Source organism: Bubalus bubalis, chromosome 3 (genome assembly GCF_019923935.1).
Source record: "Bubalus bubalis isolate 160015118507 breed Murrah chromosome 3, NDDB_SH_1, whole genome shotgun sequence".
Taxonomy (NCBI): domain Eukaryota; kingdom Metazoa; phylum Chordata; class Mammalia; order Artiodactyla; family Bovidae; genus Bubalus; species Bubalus bubalis.
In genome coordinates this window covers 6,518,115-6,539,773 of record NC_059159.1, presented here as the reverse complement: position 1 = coordinate 6,539,773, position 21,659 = coordinate 6,518,115, and the positions used below count along the sequence as shown (strand labels likewise).

General features: G+C 48.0%; 1 protein-coding gene across 3 annotated transcripts; it reads left to right on the top strand.

The window, feature by feature from the left end:
- The first annotated feature begins 322 nt into the window (after positions 1-322).
- On the top strand, positions 323-17,360 carry CD300LD (CD300 molecule like family member d). Of its 3 annotated transcripts, none has more exons than XM_025279459.3 (5): positions 328-538; positions 9,394-9,597; positions 12,143-12,472; positions 13,873-13,960; positions 16,047-17,360. In XM_025279459.3, the coding sequence occupies exons 2-5, from the start codon at positions 9,543-9,545 to the stop codon at positions 16,180-16,182; spliced, it is 609 nt and encodes a 202-aa protein (XP_025135244.1). In that variant the 5' UTR covers positions 328-538; positions 9,394-9,542; the 3' UTR covers positions 16,183-17,360. The 3 variants fall into 3 exon arrangements, with proteins under 3 accessions (XP_044794467.1, XP_025135244.1, XP_044794468.1); XM_044938533.2 differs by having other exon boundaries at positions 332-538; positions 16,388-17,026; XM_044938532.2 differs by lacking the exons at positions 13,873-13,960; positions 16,047-17,360 and having other exon boundaries at positions 323-538; positions 12,143-13,276.
- The last annotated feature ends 4,299 nt before the right edge of the window (positions 17,361-21,659 follow it).

Here is a 21,659-nt window from a genome sequence, read left to right as displayed (position 1 = left end):
TAGCAAATGGCTAACGACAGTCCAGTCGAGAGAAAATGTCATCCCCTAATCCTTCGACCTGGCAAAGGGAGAGAGACGCTGAAGGAGGGAGGGGCTTCCCCCAAGTGCCTCCCCAGAGGGTCTTTTGGCCGGAGGGCTCCCAGGGAACCCGGAAATCAATAGTCTATGGCGTCCTAGAGTACTGTCTGAGCTTCCCTGGGCTACTGGGTCAGGCAAGAATTTGTGGTGGATGGAGGGAGGTCGAATGGCAAAAGGCCTCTGCCCTGGGGTTGGTCAGTCTCATAAAAAAGAGAGTGTAGAGAAAAGAGGAAGAGAGAGAAAGAGAGAGAGAGAGAGGCCAATAATTCCCTGGGGTATGTGGAAAACCAATAAAGCCCTTATTCGGGGCTTGTACCGCTCATGAAGGCGCAGGGTGTCCTCTTGAGGAAGTCTTGAAGGCCTGGGCAGGAAAGTGAGCTTGGCAGGCTTCCACGATCCGAAGAGCCGGCCATGGAGAATGAGAAGGAACCTCAACCTCCTGGGTTTTGGCACCAAAAATGTAAGTCAAGGGAACTAGAGAAGGCGAGGTTCAGAAAAAGAATGAGACCGGCACTTTACAGGAACAGATCACCTTTAATGAGGCAAGTAGGGGCAGCAGTCAGATTAGTGGGCTGCTGTGCTAAGTCAAGAAGAGAGTAGGTATATATGGAAAACATATATATGGAGAGATACATTGTTTTGAGGGGATCTGTTTTTCCTCAAGATTACTTTTGATTAGTTAGCTTTCAACAACTGGGGCAAGGAATTCCTGAGACCTGCCAGAGACTGGGATCGGCTGGGAGCTGAACGTAATCCATCATAGCGTCCATTCTGCTCTTCGTGGGGAGAAAGTTCTTTACTCTGTATAGAATGGTGGGGAGAACTTGGAGGGGAGTTTTAACTCCAGGCTATTTTGAGCCATGTCGCTTTCATTCAGGAAAGCTGTTTACCCCATGCACAGACCCTCTCTGTGTCCCAGCCCAGCCTGGCACGTCCGAGTTCCTGAAGGCCAGCCCCTCTCATCTGGAGGACTGGGAGCAGCCACATGGTCCTGCCCCGGTCCCCTCCCTGTGGATGATCAATGCCAGCTGCTCTCCAGGGACTCAAAGTGAACCCACAGGCAAAGCGCCCTCAATGCGTTGAAACCGTTAGTTTTTAGTATTTCTCATCTACTTCCCTTATGTTTTTCTGCTCTTACTTCCCCATTTCATGAATTGTCCTTTAGAACATGTGATGGGTGTGATAATGTGTCCTCCGTGGCTGGGGAGACACAGAGCATCCCAGTTGCCCAAGATCTCCCTGCGAGTGTGAGTGAGGGCCTGAGGAGGTGGCCGCCAGTCGAACAGCATGACGTGTGCGGCGGGGCTGGGAGGAGAGCGCTGCAGAGCCGGGGAGACGAGTGATGGAGAGACGTTGGTCTGTGATCGGAAAGAATGTAGCGCTCGGGGTTCAGGCCCAGCCTCGCTGGACAAACAGCCCCGTCTTAGCCTCCTTGCAATCAGCCCCGCCCCCCCTCCCCCAACCGTGCATCTCAGATCACCTTCCTCCTGGGCCAGGGTCCCTCCCTGAGCCCCATGCCTACCCTCTTTTAGGTTGGCCTCCTAAGGTCCAGAGTCACTGGGAAGCAGAGGCCGCCACGGGGGAGTTAGAAGGAAGGAGAGGTGCCTTCCCCACCCCTCATTCTGCTGCCCCTCCCACCTCTTCGCATATTTCTCCTGGCTCTGGGCTGCTGACCTCTGAGCTGCTTATTCCACTGACTCTGCACTCCCCTCCCCACTTCCCTGCGGGCTGCCCCGCTGCTCTGTGCCCTGCCCCCTGTCCTTTATCTAAAAAATGCATTTATTTATTTATGATTGTGCTGCTCGTCGCTGCCGTGCGGGCTTTTCTCTGCTGTGGAGAGCAGGGGGCTGCTCTCTGGTTGTTAATCACGGGCTTCTCGTCCTGGTGGCTTCTCTTTGTCCCAGAGCACAGGCTCTAGGCCGCTCAAGGCTTCAGTAGTTGTGGCGCCCAGGCTCCAGGGCTCAGGCCCAGTAGTTGAGGCGGGCTTAGCTGCTCCGCAGCACATGGGATCTTCCCGGGTCGGGGATCAAACCCGTGTCTCCTGCATTGGGAGGCGGGTTCCTAACCTCTGAGCCACAAGGGAAGTCTCCTCTCTCTTGGCCGAGTCCCTCTTCTCGCTCTCGTGACTCTCACTCCAGCGTCTCCCAGACTCTGTCCTTGTTGCCCTCGTCTCTGAGCAGCATCCCCAGCGCTCTCTCCAGCATCCCCTCCATGCACAGGGCCGTCACACGCACATCTCCGCCCCCATCTCGACTCAGCTCTTGACTTTCAAAGCCAATGCTCTTCTGCAGAGTTCAGATATGCTCAGAATGAAATTCCTTGAAAGTCCTTGTGACTCCAGTCCTCAGACTGATCTCTTTGCGGCTAAAGCTTCCCTCTCTGGACTAGTCTTCCAAAGACATAGCCCCCTGAGTCTTCTTCCTGCCTCCTGTACCCTCCGAGGGCCTTGCAGCGGAGGGGGGCTTGGAGGTGCAGTGGCAAGTCTGCAGGAGCAGGAGAGGGGTGGTGAGCCGGTTCTGGGGAGGGAGCCCTGAGGAGGAGGAGGCTGAGCCGCTTCTGTGTGCGTTTATGTCCCAGGACTGAGGGTTCTTCTGGGAGGATGCAGGGGCAGGGTGGGGAGTCCAGTGAGCCCAGATGCTTCTGCCTGCAGCCAAGAACTCATGAAGGGATGGGGGTGGGCAGGACTGCAGGGAACACCAGCTCCCTGTCTCCCTCCCTTCAGTTCTCAGTGGTTTTATTGAGGTGTGCTACTGTTCAGTCACTAACTCATGCCCCACTCTTTGTGACCCCGTGGACTGTAGCCCACCAGGCTCCTCTGTCCATGGGATTCTCCAGGCAGGAATACTGGAGTGGGTGGCCATCTCAGGTGACTAGGTGGTAAGTATTCTTATCAATAAGAAGCCCCTTATTGAGGTATAATTGGGATAAAATAAACTGTGTACATTGAAAGTACCCAGTTGAAAACTGTTTTCTTTTTGTTTTTCTTTTTTATTATTTTTCAAATTTTGCACAGAGTAAGACTCACTCCTTTGTGATGTATACTTTGATGAATTTTTAACGCAGGCATCAGTTCTTGCGAACACCACCACAAACATACAGCACAATTGCATCACTTTCCTCCAGGGTCTTTAAATGTGGATTCTGCTTCTTTAATGTCAGGCCATCAAGAGTTTCAAGTGCTAAAGGCTTCCCAGGACTGGTGTTCCAATGGAGTTCAGCTTTCAGAGGCTTTGAGGTGCTTTCAGACCTGGCCCATGTGCTCCACCCAGCGGCTGGTCCGTGACACAGGGGTGATCTTTCCCCAGTTCTCAGTCTGGGGGAAAGACTTCCCTGTAGCTCAAATGGTAAAGAATCTGTCTGTGAGGCAGGAGACCAGGGTTCAATCCCTGGGTTGGGAAGTTCCTCTGGCGAAGGGAATGGCAATCCACTCCAGTATTCAGGGAATGGCAATCCACTCCAGTATTCTTGCCTGGAGAATTCCATGGGCAGAGAAGCCTGGCGGCCTACAGTCTGTGGGGTCACAAAGAGTCGGACTCGACTGAGTGACTAACACACACACACACACACACACACACACACACACACAGAGTCTGGGGTTCTGTCTCAGGGTTCCGCCAGCTCGCACAGCTTGGAGGGTGAGCTGACTGTCCAGAGTTCCTTTCTGGAGCTGCTTCCTCTTCTTCAGCTCCCTGACCCCTTCCTGGTCCTGTGGTTGGGAAGCTGAGGCTTTTATCTTCCCTGTTGGGTTGGGTCAGCCTCCAGGGCCCAGCAGAGGGAGCATGAGAAGAAGCACGCACTGGCTTCCCTGCCCAGACGCACCCATGCTTCTTCTTCTATTTTTTTTTTTTTCAGTTCAATTCAATCGCTCAGTCATGTCCGACTCTTGGCGACCCCATGAATTGCAGCACGCCAGGCCTCCCTGTCCATCACCAACTCCCGGAGTTCACTCAGACTCATGTCCATCAAGTCAGTGATGCCATCCAGCATCTCATCCTCTGTTGTCCCCTTCTCCTCCTGCCCCCAATCCGTCCCAGCATCAGAGTCTTTTCCAATGAGTCAACTCTTCCCATGAGGTGGACAAAGTACTGGAGTCTCAGGTTTAGCATCATTTCCCTTCCAAAGAAATCTCAGGGCTGATCTCCTTCAGAATGGACTGGTTGGACCTCCTTTCAGTCCAAGGGACTCTCAAGAGGCTTCCCCAACACCACAGTTCAAAAGCATCAATTCTTCAGTGCTCAGCTTTCTTCACAGTCCAACTCTCACATCCATACATTACCACTGGAAAAACCATAGCCTTGACTAGATGGACCTTTGTTGGCAAAGTAATGTCTCTGCTTTTGAATATGCTATCTAGTTTGGTCATAACTTTCATTCCAAGGAGTAAGCGTCTTTTAATTTCATGGCTGCAGTCACCATCTGCAGTGGTTTTGGAGCCCAAAAAATAAAGTCTGACACTGTTTCCACTGTTTCCCCATCTATTTCTCATGAAGTGATGGGACCAGATGCCACGATCTTAGTTTTCTGAATGTTGAGCTTTAAGCCAACTTTTCCACTCTCCACTTTCACTTTCATCAAGAGGCTTTTTAGTTCCTCTTCATTTTCTGCCATGAGGGTGGTGTCATCTGCATATCTGAGGTTATTGATATTTCTCCTGGCAATCTTGATTCCAGCTTGTGCTTCTTCCAGTCCAGTGTTTCTCATGATGTACTCTGCATATAAATTAAATAAGCAGGGAGACAATATAAGCCTTGACGTACTCCTTTTCCTATTTGGAACCAGTCTGTTGTTCCATGTCCAGTTCTAACTGTTGCTTCCTGATCTACATACAGGTTTCTCAAGAGGTGGGTCAGGTGGTCTGGTATTCCCATCTCTTCCAGAATTTTCCACAGTTTATTGTGATCCACACAGTCAAAGGCTTTGGCGTAGTCAATAAAGCAGAAATAGATATTTTTCTGGAACTCTCTTGCTTTTTCCATGATCCAGCGGATGGTGGCAATTTGATCTCTGGTTCCTCTGCCTTTTCTAAAACCAGCTTGGACATCTGGAAGTTCATGGTTCACATATTGCTGAAGCCTGGCTTGGAGAATTTTGAGCATGACTTTACTAGCGTGTGAGATGAGTGCAATTGTGCGGTAGTTTGAGCATTCTTTGGCATTGCCTTTCTTTGGGATTGGAATGAAAACTGACCTTTTCCAGTCCTGTGGCCACTGCTGAGTTTTCCAGATTTGCTGGCATATTGAGTGCAGCACTTTCACAGCATCATCTTTCAGGATTTGAAATAGCTCAACTGGAATTCCATCACCTCCACTAGCTTTGTTTGTAGTGATGCTTTCTAAGGCCCACTTGACTTCACATTCCAGGATGTCTGGCTCTAGGTCAGTGATCACACCATCGTGATTATCTGGGTCGTGAAGATCTTTTTTGTACAGTTCTTCTGTGTATTCTTGCTATCTCTTCTTAATATCTTGTGCTTCTGTTAGGTCCATACCATTTCTGTCCTTTATCGAGCCCATCTTTGGATGAAATGTTCCCTTCGTATCTCTAATTTTCTTGAAGAAATCTCTAGTCTTTCCCATTCTGTTGTTTTCCTCTATTTCTTTGCATTGATCGCTGAGGAAGGCTTTCTTATCTCTTTCTGCTATTCTTTGGAACTCTGCATTCAGATGCTTATATCTTTCCTTTTCTCCTTTGCTTTTCACTTCTCTTCTTTTCACAGCTATTTGTAAGGCCTCCCCAGACAGCCATTTTGCCTTTTTGCATTTCTTTTCCATGGGGATGGTCTTGATCCCTGTCTCCTGTACAATGTCACGAACCTCATTCCATAGTTCATCAGGCACTCTATCTATCAGATCTAGGCCCTTAAATCTATTTATCACTTCCACTGTATAATCATAAGGGATTTGATTTAGGTCATACCTGAATGGTCTAGTGGTTTTCCCTACTTTCTTCAATTTAAGTCTGAATTTGGTAATAAGGAGTTCATGATCTGAGCCACAGTCAGCTCCTGGTCTTGCTTTTGTTGACTGTATAGAGCTTCTCCATCTTTGGCTGCAAAGAATATAATCAATCTGATTTCGGTGTTGACCATCTGGTGATGTCCATGTGTAGAGTCGTCTCTTGTGTTGTTGGAAGAGGGTGTTTGCTATGACCAGTGCATTTTCTTGGCAAAACTCTATTAGTCTTTGCCCTGCTTCATTCCATATTCCAAGGCCAAATTTGCCTGTTACTCCAGGTGTTTCTTGACTTCCTACTTTTGCATTCCAGTCCCCTATAATGAAAAGGACATCTATTTTGGGTGTTAGTTCTAAAAGGTCTTGTAGGTCTTCATAGAACCGTTCAGCTTCAGCTTCTTCAGTGTTACTTGTTGGGGCATAGATTGGATTACTGTGATATTGAATGGTTTGCCTTGGAAACAAACAGAGATCATTCTGTCGTTTTTGAGATTGCATCCAAGTACTGCATTTCAGACTTTGTTGACCATGATGGCTACTCCATTTCTTCTGAGGGATTCCTGCCTGCAGTAGTAGATATAACGGTCATCTGATTTATTTATTTATTCTTTGGCTTGGCTGAGTTGTTGATGCACTCAGGCTTTCTCTACTTGTGGTGAGCAGGGCCTACTCTCCAGTTGCAGGGGGCAGGCTTCTCACTGTGGTGGCTTCTCTTGTTGCCGGGCAGGGCCTCCGGGGGCGTGGGGCTTCCAGGGGTGGTGGCTTTGGCAGCTGCGGGTCTCAGGCCTTAGGCTTCAGTAGACCTGGCACACAGGTTTGCTTTCTCCATAGCACACGGAACCTTCCTGGACCAGGGGTCAAACTCATGTCCCCTGCATAGGTAGGTGGATTCCTACCCACTGAGCCACCAGGAAGTCCCGATCCTTTCTGGTGGTGGGTGTCTGAGTTGTGTCAAGTTTTGACTGTTATGAGGAGTGTTGCCCTGACATTGTGGCCCATGCCTTTGGTGAACATCGATATACCTTCTTCTTAGCATCTAAAGGGACCCTTGTTTTCTTTATCGGAAGAAACAATTGTGTATAGATCAGGTCAGGACATAATTTTTATAATGGGTCTTTTCATTTTATTTCTCTAATTGAAGTAGAGTTGATTGACAATGTTATGCCAACCTCTCCTGTATAGCAGAGTGACTCAGTTATACATATGGAGACATTCTTTTTTAAAATATCCGTTTCCATTGTGATTTATCACAGAATATTGAAGACACTCCCCCGTGGTATATAGTAGGATCTTGCTGCTTGTCCATCCACATGTAACAGCTTACATGTAACAGTCTGCTAACCCCAGACTCCGAGCCTTTTCCTTCCCTCCCTCCCCCTTGCAATGACAAGTCAGTTCTCTACGACCGTGAGTCTGTTTCTGTATGGTGGATATGTTCATTTAAGCCATATTTGAGATTCCACATATAAGTAATATCATATGTGTTTGTCTATGACTTTCTGAGTTACTGCACTTAGTAGGGTAGTCTCTAGTTGCACCCATGTTGATGAAAACAGTCAGTTGTGTCTGAGTCTTGCAACCCCCATGGACTGTATCCCACTAGGTTCTTCTGTCCATAGGACTCTCCAGGCAAGAATATTAGAGTGGGTTGCCATTTCCTTCTCCAGAAAGTGGCATTATTCATTCTTTTTTATGGCTGAGTAGTATTCCAGTGTGGTTATGTATGTGGATATATACACGCCACCTCTTCCTCATCTATCATCTGTTCACAGACATTTAGCTTGTTTCCATGTCTTGGCTATTGTGAACAGTGCTGCTATGGACGTAGGGGTGCATGCATCTTTTTGAAACAGTGTTGTCCAGGTATATGCCCAGGTGTAGGAGTGGTGGATCATATTGTAATTCTATTTTTAGTTTACTGAGGAGCCTCCACACAATTTCCATAGTTTCTGCACCAACTTATATTCTCACTAACAGGGTAGGACATTTCCCTTTTTTCCACTCTCTCTCCAGCATTTGTTAAATGTAGACCTTCTAATGATGGCCATTTTGACCAGTCTGATGTGATATCTCATTGAAGTTTTTATTCGCATTTCTCTACTAATTAGTGATGCTGAGCATCTTCTCATGTGCCTACGTAGACCATCTGGATGTCTCCTTTGGAGAAATAGCCAAGAAGTAGAATTTCAGCCAGGGTTAAATCCTCAGCCACATCCAGTGATTCAGAACACAATTTCCTGGAGGGAAAGTGAGGCCCTGAGACCAGGGCACTTGAGCTCCTCACCACCTGCCCAGGTGCCCTGAACCCTCAGGGTGGGCAGAAGAGGCCCGAACACCCATTAGAAGACAGAGGCTCCCTTGCAGCACATGCGGGTGTTTGAGAGGGAGCCAGGACATGATCCTGCCCCCACAATCTGCCCTCCCCTCCCAACCCCAGACCAATGGGTGAAGTTGAGTGTGGGCATGGTCCCCGGGGAGTGTGGGGCTACCAGGGAAGAAGAAAATGAGTTCCTTTCGTCATGACCAGAGGGCGTGCCTGGGAGTGGATCTCAGGACACAGATCCCAGTGGTGGAATCTCATGGTGACCTAGGAGTCTTTCAACCTGGGGCTTACACACACATACACACACACAGACAGCACGGGGGCACTCAGCACACTTGCCAAGCCTGGGGAGCTGGGCCCTGTTCACCTCTGGGTAGCTCTTAGCAGCACGGAAGCCACAAAGCCACACATTACATGAAATAAACAGAAGTGGCCAGGACAGAGGGAGAAAGAAGGGGTCAGAGGTTCAGAGAAACTCGTCTCCTAAAATATGACAGAGAAAAGGAGAGACAAAGAATCAGTCCAGAGCGCACATGCAGACATGGGAGAGGAAGCCTCTGGGCAAAATGGGTGAAAGGAAAAGGGGCTTCTCCTTTCTGATCCTGCCCCAGGGCGGCCTCTGCTCGGCAGAGACTCAGGACCTCAAAGGGAGCCGAGCCCAGGGAGGGGCAGGGGTCAGGCTCAGGGCAGGAAGGTGGTCTGAGATGCAGGTGGGGGTGCTGCCTGCAGAGAGGGAAGGGTGGGACTGTGTCTGCAGCGAGGCTGGACCTGAGCCCCGAGCTCCGCCTTCTGCCCAAGGGCAGACCCAGTTGAGTCCATTCCTGCCTCTGACCCCCTGCTCTGGGGTCCTCTCTATTCACCCACCACCAGCTCTGCCCCCTCCCCCCAGCAGCGATGTCTTGGCTCCTCGTGGGCAACCCGCCCGGACCCCGACCACTTGTTCTCCCCAGAGGCACAGAGGTCGGGACACAGCTCTCATCACGTGCTGCAATTCATCCTCTCAATGAGTGACAGCCTTTTCTCCTAATCTGTAAAATGCAGAAGTAGGTGCTGACCGTGGGAAGTGAACCAGAGACAAGTGCAAAGGAGATTCAGGAAACATCTCTCGAGGCTTGAGGGACATCTGGCACGTCCACTTCTGACCTTGGCTCCGGGTCCTTGAAGGGACCGAGAGCTCGTTAGCTCCAAGGATGGGAGGCAGGACCACGTGTCTGCTCCCGGCTCTGTTTCTTCTTGTCATCCCAGGTGAGTGGGGTGGGGCTTCCGACCCTGGCGTGACTGAGGCAGGAGATCCTGAGGATCTGTCCTGGGGGAACATGGCAGGGTCCATTCGTTCATCCAGACACTTATTTGTTAATCAAATATCATGTTTACTGTAAACACCTCACAGCTTCTATGTTAGGTGCTGGGAAACAAGAAACCAAACCAAACCCAAGTGTCCCCGCCGTAGGACAGTGTTTTTCAACCTTGGCCATTCTAGACACACAGATGAATGAATGAAAATGGGGGTGATGAAGGAATCCACTCCTGAAGAGCTTTTTAAAGCTTTATTTCTGGCTGCACTGGGGCGTGGGGGTGCTTGAGGGCTTTCTCTAGGTGCGGTGCGCGGGCTTCTCATAGCAGTGACTTCTCTGGTCCCAGAGCACAGACTCCAGGGGGTGCAGGCTCCACAGCTGTGGTGCAGGCGCCGAGTTGCCCGCCCCACCATGGAATGGGGAATCTTCCTGGGGTGGAACCCGTGCCCCTGCATTGGACCATCGGGAAGTCCTTAAAGTTTTTATTGTGATTTTTTTCCCTCACTATTTTGTTGATTTGGGGCATCCCTGGTAGCTCAGATGGTAAAAAAAATTCACCTATAAGGCAGGATATCCTGGTTCAACCCCTGGGTCAGGAAGATCCCTTGGAGAAAGGAATGGAAACCTATTCCAATATTCTTGCCTAGAGAATTCCATGACAGACCATGGGGTGGCAAAGAGTCAGACTCGACTTAGCGATAACACTTCCATTTTATTTTCTGAGCATGTGGAAATGTTTAACTTCTGTTTCATTATTAATTTCTACCTTAGTTGAATTATATCCAGAGAACATTCTCAATGACTTCAGTCCTTGGAAAATTTCAGTGACCTATTTTGCGGCAGTCTCTTTAATGGTCAATTTTTGTAAATGTTCTCTATGTGCTTTCAAAAAACATGTTGTTTGAAGTTGTTAGATCGTGTTCCACATGCTTCTAGTTGCATCTCAAACTCATGCTGAACAATCACGCTGAATGTTTATTGACTGTAAAGAAGTGGTCAGAGTTTCTGTGAATGGGTTTGCATTTGCATGCATGCTGCTGCTTCAGTCGTGTCCGACTCTTCGTGACTCCATGGACCGTAGTCTGCCAGCCTCCTCTGTCCATTGGATTCTCCAGGCAAGAATACTGGAGTGAGTTGCCAAGCCCTCCTCCAGGGGATCTTTCCGACCCAGGGATGGTATTTGTCTCCTGCGGCTTCTGAATTGCAGGCAGATTCTTTACCCCTGAGCCACTGGGAAGCTCCGGGTTTGCGGTGACTTCAGTAAATTTAAATAATTTTTAATGGAGGTCTGATTTAAGTGATTTCCAGTGCTCTGAGTGCCTTTACGCAAGTTTCAGTTCAGTTCAGTGTCTCAGTCATGTCCAATTTGTTGTGACCCCATGGACTGCAACACGCCAGGCCTCCCTTTCCATCACCAACTCCTGGAGTTTACTCAAGCTCGGGTCCATTGAGTCAGTGATGCCATCCAACCATCTCATCCTCTGTCATCCCATTCTCCTCCCACCTTCAATCTTTCCCAGCATCAGGGGCTTTTCCAATGAGTCAGCTCTTCACATCAGGTGGCCAAAGTATTGGAGTTTCAGCTTCAGCATCAGTCCTTCCAATGAATATACAGGACTGACTTCTTTTAGGATGGACTGGTTGGATCTCCTTGTAGTCCAAGGGACTCTCAGGAGTCTTCTTCAACAACACAGTTCAAAAGTATCAATTTTTCAGCACTGAGCTTTCTTTATAGTCCAACTCTCACATTCATACATGACTAGTGGAAAAACCATAGCTTTGAATAGACAGACCTAGACTGAAAATAATGAGCAAGTGAGTGCTGTCCTGTCCTTGCTTTTGTCCTACAAAAGCACTTCTCCCAGGGATTTGGGAGTGGAATTTACAGTTCAGTGAACATAATGGGACATGTCCTGTATGGAGTCCATAGCACATGGAGCCCCGGTAGCAACCACTGCTTTGGTCAGCTTCAAGGAGGCCCCTGCCAGCACATTCACTACACCACACCCAGTTTACCGCTTTACTGCATCGTAGCCAGTGGGAACAGCCTCCCCACAGACGTGTTAAGGGGGTGTTTCAGCTGGACCTCCTGAGGTCGTCAGTGCAGAGTCATCCTCTATGGAAATGGGTCCTCTGGTCTTTCCTCCCCATCAGAGCAGAATAACACAGGGATGGCTGCAAATGGATGTGGCTGGAATGGAAAGACTCACTGGCCGCAGACAGGGGAAGTGGGGATGATCTCAGGAAGTTGCTCTTGCTCTGTGTCAGTGTTTGTGTTTCTTCGAGATCCGCAGTTGTGCTTTTATGGGATTTTCCTGGTGGCTTTGACTAGGATTTTGCAGGGCAAAAGGTCCATCTTGTGGAAGGTGTATCCCTTCCTTGACTGTTACTCCGCTCAGGAGGCCCTTGGGTCTGGTTGCACTATTCACAATGCAGGAGGTTGTGGCCCTGCCCCCAGGGCGGGAGGTGACAGGTACATGGATTTGTGTTTCCAGGCTCATCTGCCATCTCGGGTCCCAGAGCAGTGAGAGGTGTGGAGCAGGGCTCACTGACTGTGCGGTGTCGATACGACCCTGGGTATGAGCGCCACATGAAGTGGTGGTGCCGGGGGGCTGCCTGGAACAACTGTCCCTTCATTGTTAAAACCACTGGATCAGAGAAGGAGGTGAAGAAGGACCGCATGTCCATCAGGGACAACCAGAAAGACCGCTCCTTCACCATCACCATGGAGGAGCTCAGGCTAGATGATACAGACACTTACTGGTGTGGGATTGAGAGAACTGGAACTGACCTGGGGAACCCAGTAGAAGTGACCATTGACCCAGGTAAGAGTATGTGTGTGTGTGGACGTGTCTCTTCAGGGCCTGCTCTGTCCAGGGACCCAACTGTCCCTCAGAGGGAATGTCCCAGGGGTGGGGGAGTCCTGAGGGCTCACGGAGCCCCCGCTGACCACCTGGGCTGGGAGGGGCCGGGCTTCCCCTTGACGCTCTCCTGGCTCCAGGGCCGCCTCCGGGCTGGGATCAGGCTTTCCCAGCACCCCGTTTCCCTGCGCACAGTCAGTGCCCGAGTCTGCTCCCAAGGAGATGAAGGTGGTGGGACCAGTGTCAGCCTGTGGGCCAAGGGACCCTCCTCTATGGGACCTGGAGACTCCGATTCCTGCCAGCGCTTTCCTGGGACCCCTGCTGCCCTGGGGGTGTTCCTGCTCTTTCTGGAATTCGGGGTTGGGACTTCAGAGCTGCCATGCCCACCGCATGTTCCATATCCCATCTCAGGGGGAAGTTCTAGCCCAGTGGGGGATGCTGTGCTTAATTCTGGGGTCTGGAAAGGGCCTCACAGTCAGAAGGCTGCATTTCTGGTGCATGAAACCCCATCATGAGCCATTTATACATCTGAGTTGAAGAACACTCTCTTCCTCTATCCTTCTAGTATATGTGCTGCCGAAGAGAGCACTCCTCAATCCTTCTAGAAGGCAAACGCTCCTGGGCATGTTAGCTCAGCAATCTTGGCTTGACATAATTTATCTATTAAGCTCTGCTTCTGCTGATCCTCAGATAGATGGCACCAGCTCATGGGGCACCTGTGTGGCAGGGGGGCTGGGTACACAGTCAACAGTCACCGCCCCGCCCTGTCCCCCCCACGCTCACACCTGGAACCTGTGAGGCTCATTATACTTGTAAAGTACAACACGTACATCATCTCATTCAATCCTGACAACATTCCTAAGAACTGTCCCCATTGTGGGAGCTTAATAACGTCCTCCAAGTGCAGGCTCTTCCTGAACCTCGGGATTTTACTGAGGTCAGGGCTGGCCCTGACCTTTGAAGTCGCAGATCTTGGCTGTGTCAGCTGCCTGGTAGCCCCCATTCTACTCCTGTCCTCATGGATAAGCAGATGGAGGAGGCACTGGCCGCGACCCTGTCACGAGCAGCTGGAGCATTTGAATTCTGCTGCCCTCCAGCTGCCCTTGGCCTGAGGTGACCCTGGGCCCCTTTAACCTCCCTGGACCTGTGCCAGCCCTACTGCCTCTGAGGCTCTGAGTCTCCCAGAGGCCAGGGAGATATGAGCAGTCCAGGCTGTTGGCCCTTCCTTGGGCCCTGCTCCAGACTCCTCAGGGCAAGGAGGCCATGCTCCCCAAACCCCCATCCCCCAGACTCAGAGCCACGTTTAGGGCGGCGGGCAGGTGAGCAGGCAGAGTGGTGTGTAACCTGGTCTGTATGTCTTGCAGCACCTACAGTGTTGATCTCCACCCTCGCCACCTCCAATGGCAACATGTTCACGGCACCAGTTGCCCCAGAAGAGAATCAAGGGCAACTGTAAGTACCATTTGGGCTTTTGATCTGCATGAGATGTCTGACTGTCTCATTTAACCAAAAGATAAGCACTGCGTACCCACTCCTGCCCATCCCTTTAAAAAAATTATTTAATGTTTTTGGATATGCTCGGTCTTCATGGCTGTGCACGGGCGTTTTCTAGTTGTGGCCCTTTTGGTCCCTGACTGTGACCAACCCCAGCTCCGACAGCAGGTCATCCAGCTCTGTTGCTACAGTTCCCTGTGGCCGAGCCCTCCAATGGAGGCGCCCTTTAGAGTCTGCCAGAGCTTGTCTCCCGACCCTCAGGCTCTGTGAAGAGGGCAAGGACTCTGGGCTCTCTTCCCACTTGCTCTTGGGCCGCAAGTGTCCTTGGAGCTCCCAGACCCTTCGTCCTGGGCTCAGTGCCTTTTGCCGGCGTGTTGCTTCCAACATCCATCCGTCCCATTTTTACTGTGTGAACTTCCACGTGCCCTGCACTGTGTGGGGACACAGACAAGGAGCATCTCCTGCCGAGCTCAGAGATGGAGACTCTGAGTCTGGGACTCGGTCGGGACGGCAGCCAGTGTGGAGGGCACGGCTGGTGTGTGCGGGCCCCAGCGGGGCTCCTGGTCCAGATTCTGGGAGAGCAGGGAAGGCCTGATGAGTCCCGTTTGCCCTAACTTCTGCTCTGGCAACAGCAGTGATGCTCATATCTCCTGGCGGCTCAGAGGCTTTCCTGTCATTATTCTGTTAATTCTTTGCCCCTGCCTACACTTATGAGAAGGAACGGACAGATAGGCACGTTCCCCATTCACAGAGGAACAAACTGAGTCTCACCCATGCCCCTTAGTGCCCTGCCCAGCCGTTGCAGCCAAAGGGGCTTTCTGTATGCTGCGAGGTCCCTTTCACTTCCTCCTTCACTCTCCCTGGCCCTCTCTGCTTCTAGATCTGCCCCATTTCCTATTGCTGGGCCTTCACACAGAATATCTGTGGGCCGCCCCCCACCTTCTTCCTCCGGGAACACTTACCTTTCCCTGTCACTTTTGCTCTGTGTTTGGAAAGTTTCTTTCTACCAAACTGCTGTGAATAAGGAATCACTAAGGATCACTAAGGAATATCTTCATTGAATGGATCAAAGCCACCCGTAAGTGTCAGGCAGGGTCTTTGATGCACATGAGATGGCCAATTCACTCACTTATCCAACAATTAAGCATTGAGCACCCACTCCTACCTATTCCTGTTTTTACAATTAATTAGTTTATTTATTTTTGGCTGCTCTGGGTCTTCATCGCTGAACGCAGGCTCTCTCTAGTTGTGGTTGGTGAACTTCTCTTTGCAGTGGCTTCTCTTCTTATGGAGCATGGGCTCTGGGGTGCATGGGCTTCAGAAGATGTAGCACATGGGCTTAGATGCTGTGCAGCATGTGGGATCTTCCCAGACCAAGGATCCAACCCATGACCCCTGGATTGGCAGTGGATTCTTTATCACTGGACCACCAGGGAAGCCTGCCCATCCCTGTTTTAAGAATATGAGGGGATATGAGGATTATCCAAATATCCAGCTGTCTGCCTTCCAGGTACTTATATCACATAATCAACGTACCAAACAGAGTTAAGTGATTGATTGGTGACTTCATTTGACAAATTTCTGTGAAGAGTGAAGAATAAGGGATGATTCTTGTATTAGCTTGGCTGCCATGGCAAAGTAACACAGGCCAGGCAGCTTAGACAACGTTCATTTTTCACAGCTCTGGAGGCCAGGGTCTGCGGTCAAGGTGTCAGCGTATCTCCTTTCTCCCAAGGTCTCCCTCCTTAGCTGTGTAGGTGGCTGTCTTCCTCGCTGTGCATCTCGTGGTTTCCCCTTTGTATGTGTCTATGTTCTAAGCTCTTCTCCTTCTGATGAGATCATATCACTGGTCCTTTCCTGCCCAGGAGAGCAGCAAGGGTCAGAACAGGGAGACACGAAGAAGGAGAGTCTGGGGGGTGAAGGCTGTTGTCACCCTGGGGTCCCAGGCTGGCCCTCCTGTAGGTTATTGGAACCTGGGACCTGGGAGAGCTGGGAGGAGGGGGCCTGGGGGGCATCTCACTTCCTGTCCCCATGTTCCCCACAGGCCCCTGCTGGGCAGCGTCCACTTCCTGCTCCTGGTCTTCCTGAAGGTGCCCCTGCTCCTGGGCATGCTCGGTGCTGTCCTCTGGGTCAACAGGCCTCTGAGGAGCTCTGGGGGGAAGCCCCAGAAAAACCAGTAGCCCCCATGCTCTTCAATATTGTCCAGAGATTAAAGACCCTCAAACAGAACAAAAGGGCATTTTTCTCAGGCAATGACAGTGGTCAGTGGCGACTGTGGTTCTCGAGGCAGCGTGGCCCCCTGCTTCAAGAATCAGTCCCCTAGTCCCTGGAAACCTGCTGCTCTGATGTTCCAGTCTGGCTCTAATTTCGCCCTTCCCTGCACAGCCTCTGGCCTTCTTCATCCTGAGGCCTCCAACACAGGAGAAACTACAGGAAGGAATGGAAGAGCGGATGCCTTCTTCTGGGCCCAGTTCCTTGGAGGACATATATGATCTCAAGTCTGTGCCACACACAATGTAATACACTTATTTTTGCATTGTGTGCGGGGCAGGGGTCAGCCAATCGTGGGTTTGAGATTCTCTGTGTGTGTGCTCGATTGTGTCCGACTCTTTGTGACCCCATGGACTGTAGCCCGCGAGGCTCCTCTCGCCATGGGATTTCCCAGACACGAATACTGGAGTGGGTTGCCATTTCCTCCTCCAGGGAATCTTCCCGACACAGGTGTTGATCCCGTGTCTCCTGCATCTCCCGCATTTGCAGGTGGACCACTGAGCCACCTGGGAAATGCTAGACCCCATGAAAGTAGAAAAATGTGCAAAACGATGATAATATGCCAACTGCATGTGAAGATATGAAAGTATAAGTGGACAGAGGGACTTTGCTGGTGGTCCAGTGGGTAAGAATCTGGCTTGCAATGCAAGGGCTGTGGGTTCAATCCCTGGTTGGGGAACCACGACTGTGCAGTGCAACAAAAGATTCTGCATGACTCATGAAGAACCCGGGGGGAGGGTGGGGGGGCGATGCGGCCAAATAAATAAAGAAAATATTTTCTTAAAGAGTGGTCAGAAGACTCTGGCATCCCTGCCCTGATGTATTTTGTGTGTTTGAAATGAGATTCTAGTACCAGCGCCATCCCCCACGTCCTGGACACACCTGAAGATGAGAACGACCTCATAGCCTCTCCTTGTCACCATAAGTTCTCGCCCCATTAATATCTCCATTTTCTTCCCTGTCTTGAATGTATTCAGTCTGGCTGTGACTCTCACTTAGGGTCTGCGAGGAGATCCTCCATGCATTTTGGGGACTGTGGAGTAATCCATCAGTCAGACGCTGGAGTTAGCACAGATCTGCAGCTATGAGCTAGGGTGGGCTGTGGAGGGTGGGGCTTGGAGAGGACTCTTTTCCTAAAAAGATCACTAGACTAAGAGTCCTGGGACATGAATTAAGTTCTTCCTGTGGTTCATTGTGAAGGAAGTGGGCAGGGCCTCAGGGAGCTAGTTTAGAAAAGGTCAACTGTTTTCTTCTTCTCAAGTTGCTCCCTGGGAATTTTAATTCTGGGTTGCCTTAAGACCAGAGAGGGAGGCTACTCATGTTGTCACTCTGTACTTGGGGGAGGGGGCTGCACCAGGAGCAGATGGGAAAGTAGCCTCTTTTTCATTTTTAAAAGACTTCTTATTTTGTATTGGAGTATAGCTGATTAACAATATTGTGATAGCTTCAGGTGAGCAGCAAAGTGACTCAGCCATGCATATTCATGTATCCATTCTCCCCCAAACTCCCCTCCCATCCAGGCTGCCACATAAGATTGAGCAGAGTTCCCTGTGCTAGACAGTAGGTCCTTGTTGGTTATCCATTTATTATTTTTTTTAATTAATTGATTTATTTTAATTGGAGGCTAATTACTTTACAATATTGTGGTGGTTTTTGCCATGCATTCACATGAATTAGCCATGGGTGTACATGTGTTCCCCATCCTGAACCCCTCTCCCACCTCCCTCCCCATCCCATCCCTCTGGGTCATCCCAGTGCACCAGCCCTGAGCACCCTGTCTATGCATCGAACCTGGACTAGCGATCTGTTTCACATATGATAATATACATGTTTCAATGCTACTCTGTCAAATCATCCCACCCTTGCCTTCTCCCATAGAGTCCAAAAGACTGTTCTTTACATCTGTGTCTCTTTTGCTGTCTCGCAGATAGGGTCATTGTTATCATCTTTCTAAATTCCATATATATGCGTTAATATACTGTATTGGCGTTTTTCTTTCTGACTTACTTCATTCTCTATAATAGGCTCATTTCATCCACCTCATTGGAACTGATTCAAATGCATTCTTTTTAATAGCTGAGTAATATTCCACTGTGTATATGTAGCACAGCTTTCTTATCCATTCATCTGCTGATGGACATCTAGGTTGCTTCCATGTCCTGGCTATTGTAAACAGTGCTGTGATGAACATTGGGGTACACGTGTCTCTTTCAATTCTGGTTTCCTCAGTGTGTATGGCCAGCAGTGGGATTGCTGGGTTGTATGGCAGTTCTATTTCATTTTTTAAGGAATCGCCCCACTGTTCTCCATAGTGGCTGTACTAGTTTGCATTCCCACCAACAGTGTAAGAGGATTCTTTTTCCTCTACACCCTCTCCAGCATTTATTGTTTGTAGACTTTTTGATAGCAGTCATTCTGACTGCTCATTGTGATTTTGATTTGCATTTCTCTGATAATGACTGATGTTGAGCATCTTTTCATGTGTTTGTTAGCCACCTGTATGTCTTCTTTGGAGAAATGTCTGTTTAGTTCTTTGGCCCATTTTTTGACTGGGTCATTTATTTTTCTGGAATTGAGCTTCAGGAGATGCTTGTATATTTTTGAGATTAATTCTTTGTCAGTTGCCTCATTTGCTATTATTTTCTTCCATTCTCAAGGCTGTCTTTTCACCTTGCTTATAGTTTCCTTTGTTCTGCAAAAGCTTTTAAGTTTAATTAAGTCCCATTTGTTTATTTTTGCTTTTATTTCCATTACTCTGGGAGGTGGGTCATAGACGATCCTGCTATGATTTATGTCAGAGAATGTTTTGCCTATGTTTTCCTTTAGGAGATTTATAGTTTCTTACATTTAGATCTTTAATCCATTTTGAGTTTATTTTTGTTTATGGTGTTAGAAAGAGTTCTAGTCTCATTCTTTTACAAGTAGTTGACGAGTTTTCCCAGTACCACTTGTTAAAGAGATTGTCTTTTCTCCATTGTATATTCTTCCTCCTTTGTCAAAGATAAGGTGTCCATAGGTGCATGGATTTATCTCTGGGCTTTTTATTTTGTTCCATTGATCTATATTTCTGTCTTTGTGCCAGTTCCATAGTGTCTTGATGACTGTAGCTTTGTAGTATAGCCTTAAGTCAGCAGTTTGATTCCTCCAGTTCCATTCTTCTTTCTCAAGATTGCTTTGGCTATTTGAGGTTTTTTGTATTTTCATACAAATTGTGAAATTATTTGTTCTAGTTCTGTGAAAAATACCGTTGGTGGCTTGATAGGGATTGCATTGAATCTATAGATTGCTTTGGGTAGTATACTCATTTTTACTATATTGATTCTTCTGATCCATGAACATGGTATGTTTCTCCATCTATTTGTGTCATCTTTGATTTCTTTCATCAGTGTTTTATAGTTTTCTATATATAGATCTTTTGTTTTCTTAGGTAGATTTATTCCTAAGTATTTTATTCTTTTTGTTGCAATGGTGAATGGAATTGTTTCCTTAATTTCTCTGTTTTCTCATTGTTAGTGTATAGGTATGCAAGGGGTTTCTGTGTGTTAATTTTATATCCTGCAAATATACTATATTCATTGATTAGTTCTAGTAATTTTCTGGTGGAGTCTTTAGGGTTTTCTATGTAGAGGATCATGTCATCTGCAAACAGAGAGAGTTTTCCAATTTGGATTCCTTTTATTTCCTTTTCTTCTCTGATTGCTGTGGCTAAAACTTCCAAAACTATGTTGAATAGTAGTGGTGAGAGTGGGCACCCTTGTCTTGTTCGTGACTTTAGGGGCTGCTGCTGTTGCTAAGCTTCTTCAGTTGTCTCTGACTCTGTGTGACCCCATAGATGGCAGCCCACCAGGCTCCTCTGTCCCTGGGATTCTCCAGGCAAGAATACTGGAGTGGATTGCCATTTCCTTCTCCAGACTTTAGGGGAGATGCTTTCAATTTTTCACCATTGAGGATAATGTTTGCTGTGGGTTTATCATATATGGCTTTTATTATGTTGAGGTATGTTCGTTCTATGCCTACTTTCTGGAGGGCTTTTATCATAAATGGATACTGAATTTTGTCAAAGACTTTCTCTGCATCTACTGAGATAATCATATGGTTTTTATCTTTCAATTTGTTAATGTGGTATATTACATTGATTGATTTGTGAATATTGAAGAATCCTTGCATCCCTGGGATAAAGCCCACTTGGTCATGATGTATGATCTTTTTAATATGTTGTTGGATTATGTTTGCTAGAATTTTGTTAAGGATTTTTGCATCTATGTTCATCAGTGATATTGGCCTATAGTTTTCTTTCCCTGTGGCATCTTTGTCTGGTTTTGGTATTAGGGTGATTGTGGCCTCATAGAATGAGTTTGGAAGTTTACCTTCCTCTGTGATTTTCTGGAATAGTTTGAGTAGGGTAGGTGTTAGCGCTTCCCTAAATTTTTGATAGAATTCAGCTGTGAAGCCATCTGGTCCTGGGATTTTATTTGTTGGGAGATTTCTGATTACAGTTTCGATTTTCATGCTTGTGATGGGTCTGTTAAGATTTTCTATTTCTTCCTGGTTCAGTTTTAAAAAGTTATACTTTTCTGAGAATTTTTCCATTTCTTCCAAGTTGTCCATTTTATTGGCATACAATTGCTGATTATAATCTCTTATGATCCTTTGTATTTCTGTATTGTCTGTTGTGATTTCTCCATTTTCATTTCTAATTTTGTTGATTTGATTCTTCTCCCTTTTTTTCTTTATGAGTCTGGCTAATGGTTTGTCTATTTTATTTATCTTCTCAAAGAACCAGCTTTTAGCTTTGTCGATTTTTGCTATGGTCTCCTTTGTTTCTTTTTCATTTATTTCTGATCTAATTTTTATGATTTCTTTCCTTCTACTAACCCTGGAGTTCTTCATTTCTTCTTTTTCTGGTTGCTTTAAGTGTAGAGTTAGGTTATTTATTTGATTTTTCTCCTGTTTCTTGAGGTAAGCTTGTATTGCTATGAACCTTCCCCTTAGCACTGCTTTTACTGAATCCCATAGGCATTGGGTTGTTGTGTTTTCATTTTCATTCATTTCTATGCATATTTTGATTTCTTTTTTTATTTCTTCTGTGATTTCTTGGTTATTCAGAAGCATGTTGCTTAGCCTCCATATGTTTGTATTTTTAATAGTTTTTTTCCCTGTTGCTGCTGCTGCTGCTAAGTCACTTCAGTCATGTCCGACTCTGTGCGACCCCATTGGTGGCAGCCCACCAGCCTCTGCCATCCCTGGGATTCTTCAGGCAAGAACACTGGAGTGGATGGCCATTTCCTTCTCCAATTTTTCCCTGTAGTTGATGTCTAGTCTTACCGCATTGTGATCAGAAAAGATGCTGGAGATGATTTCAATTTTTTTGAATTTACCAAGGCTA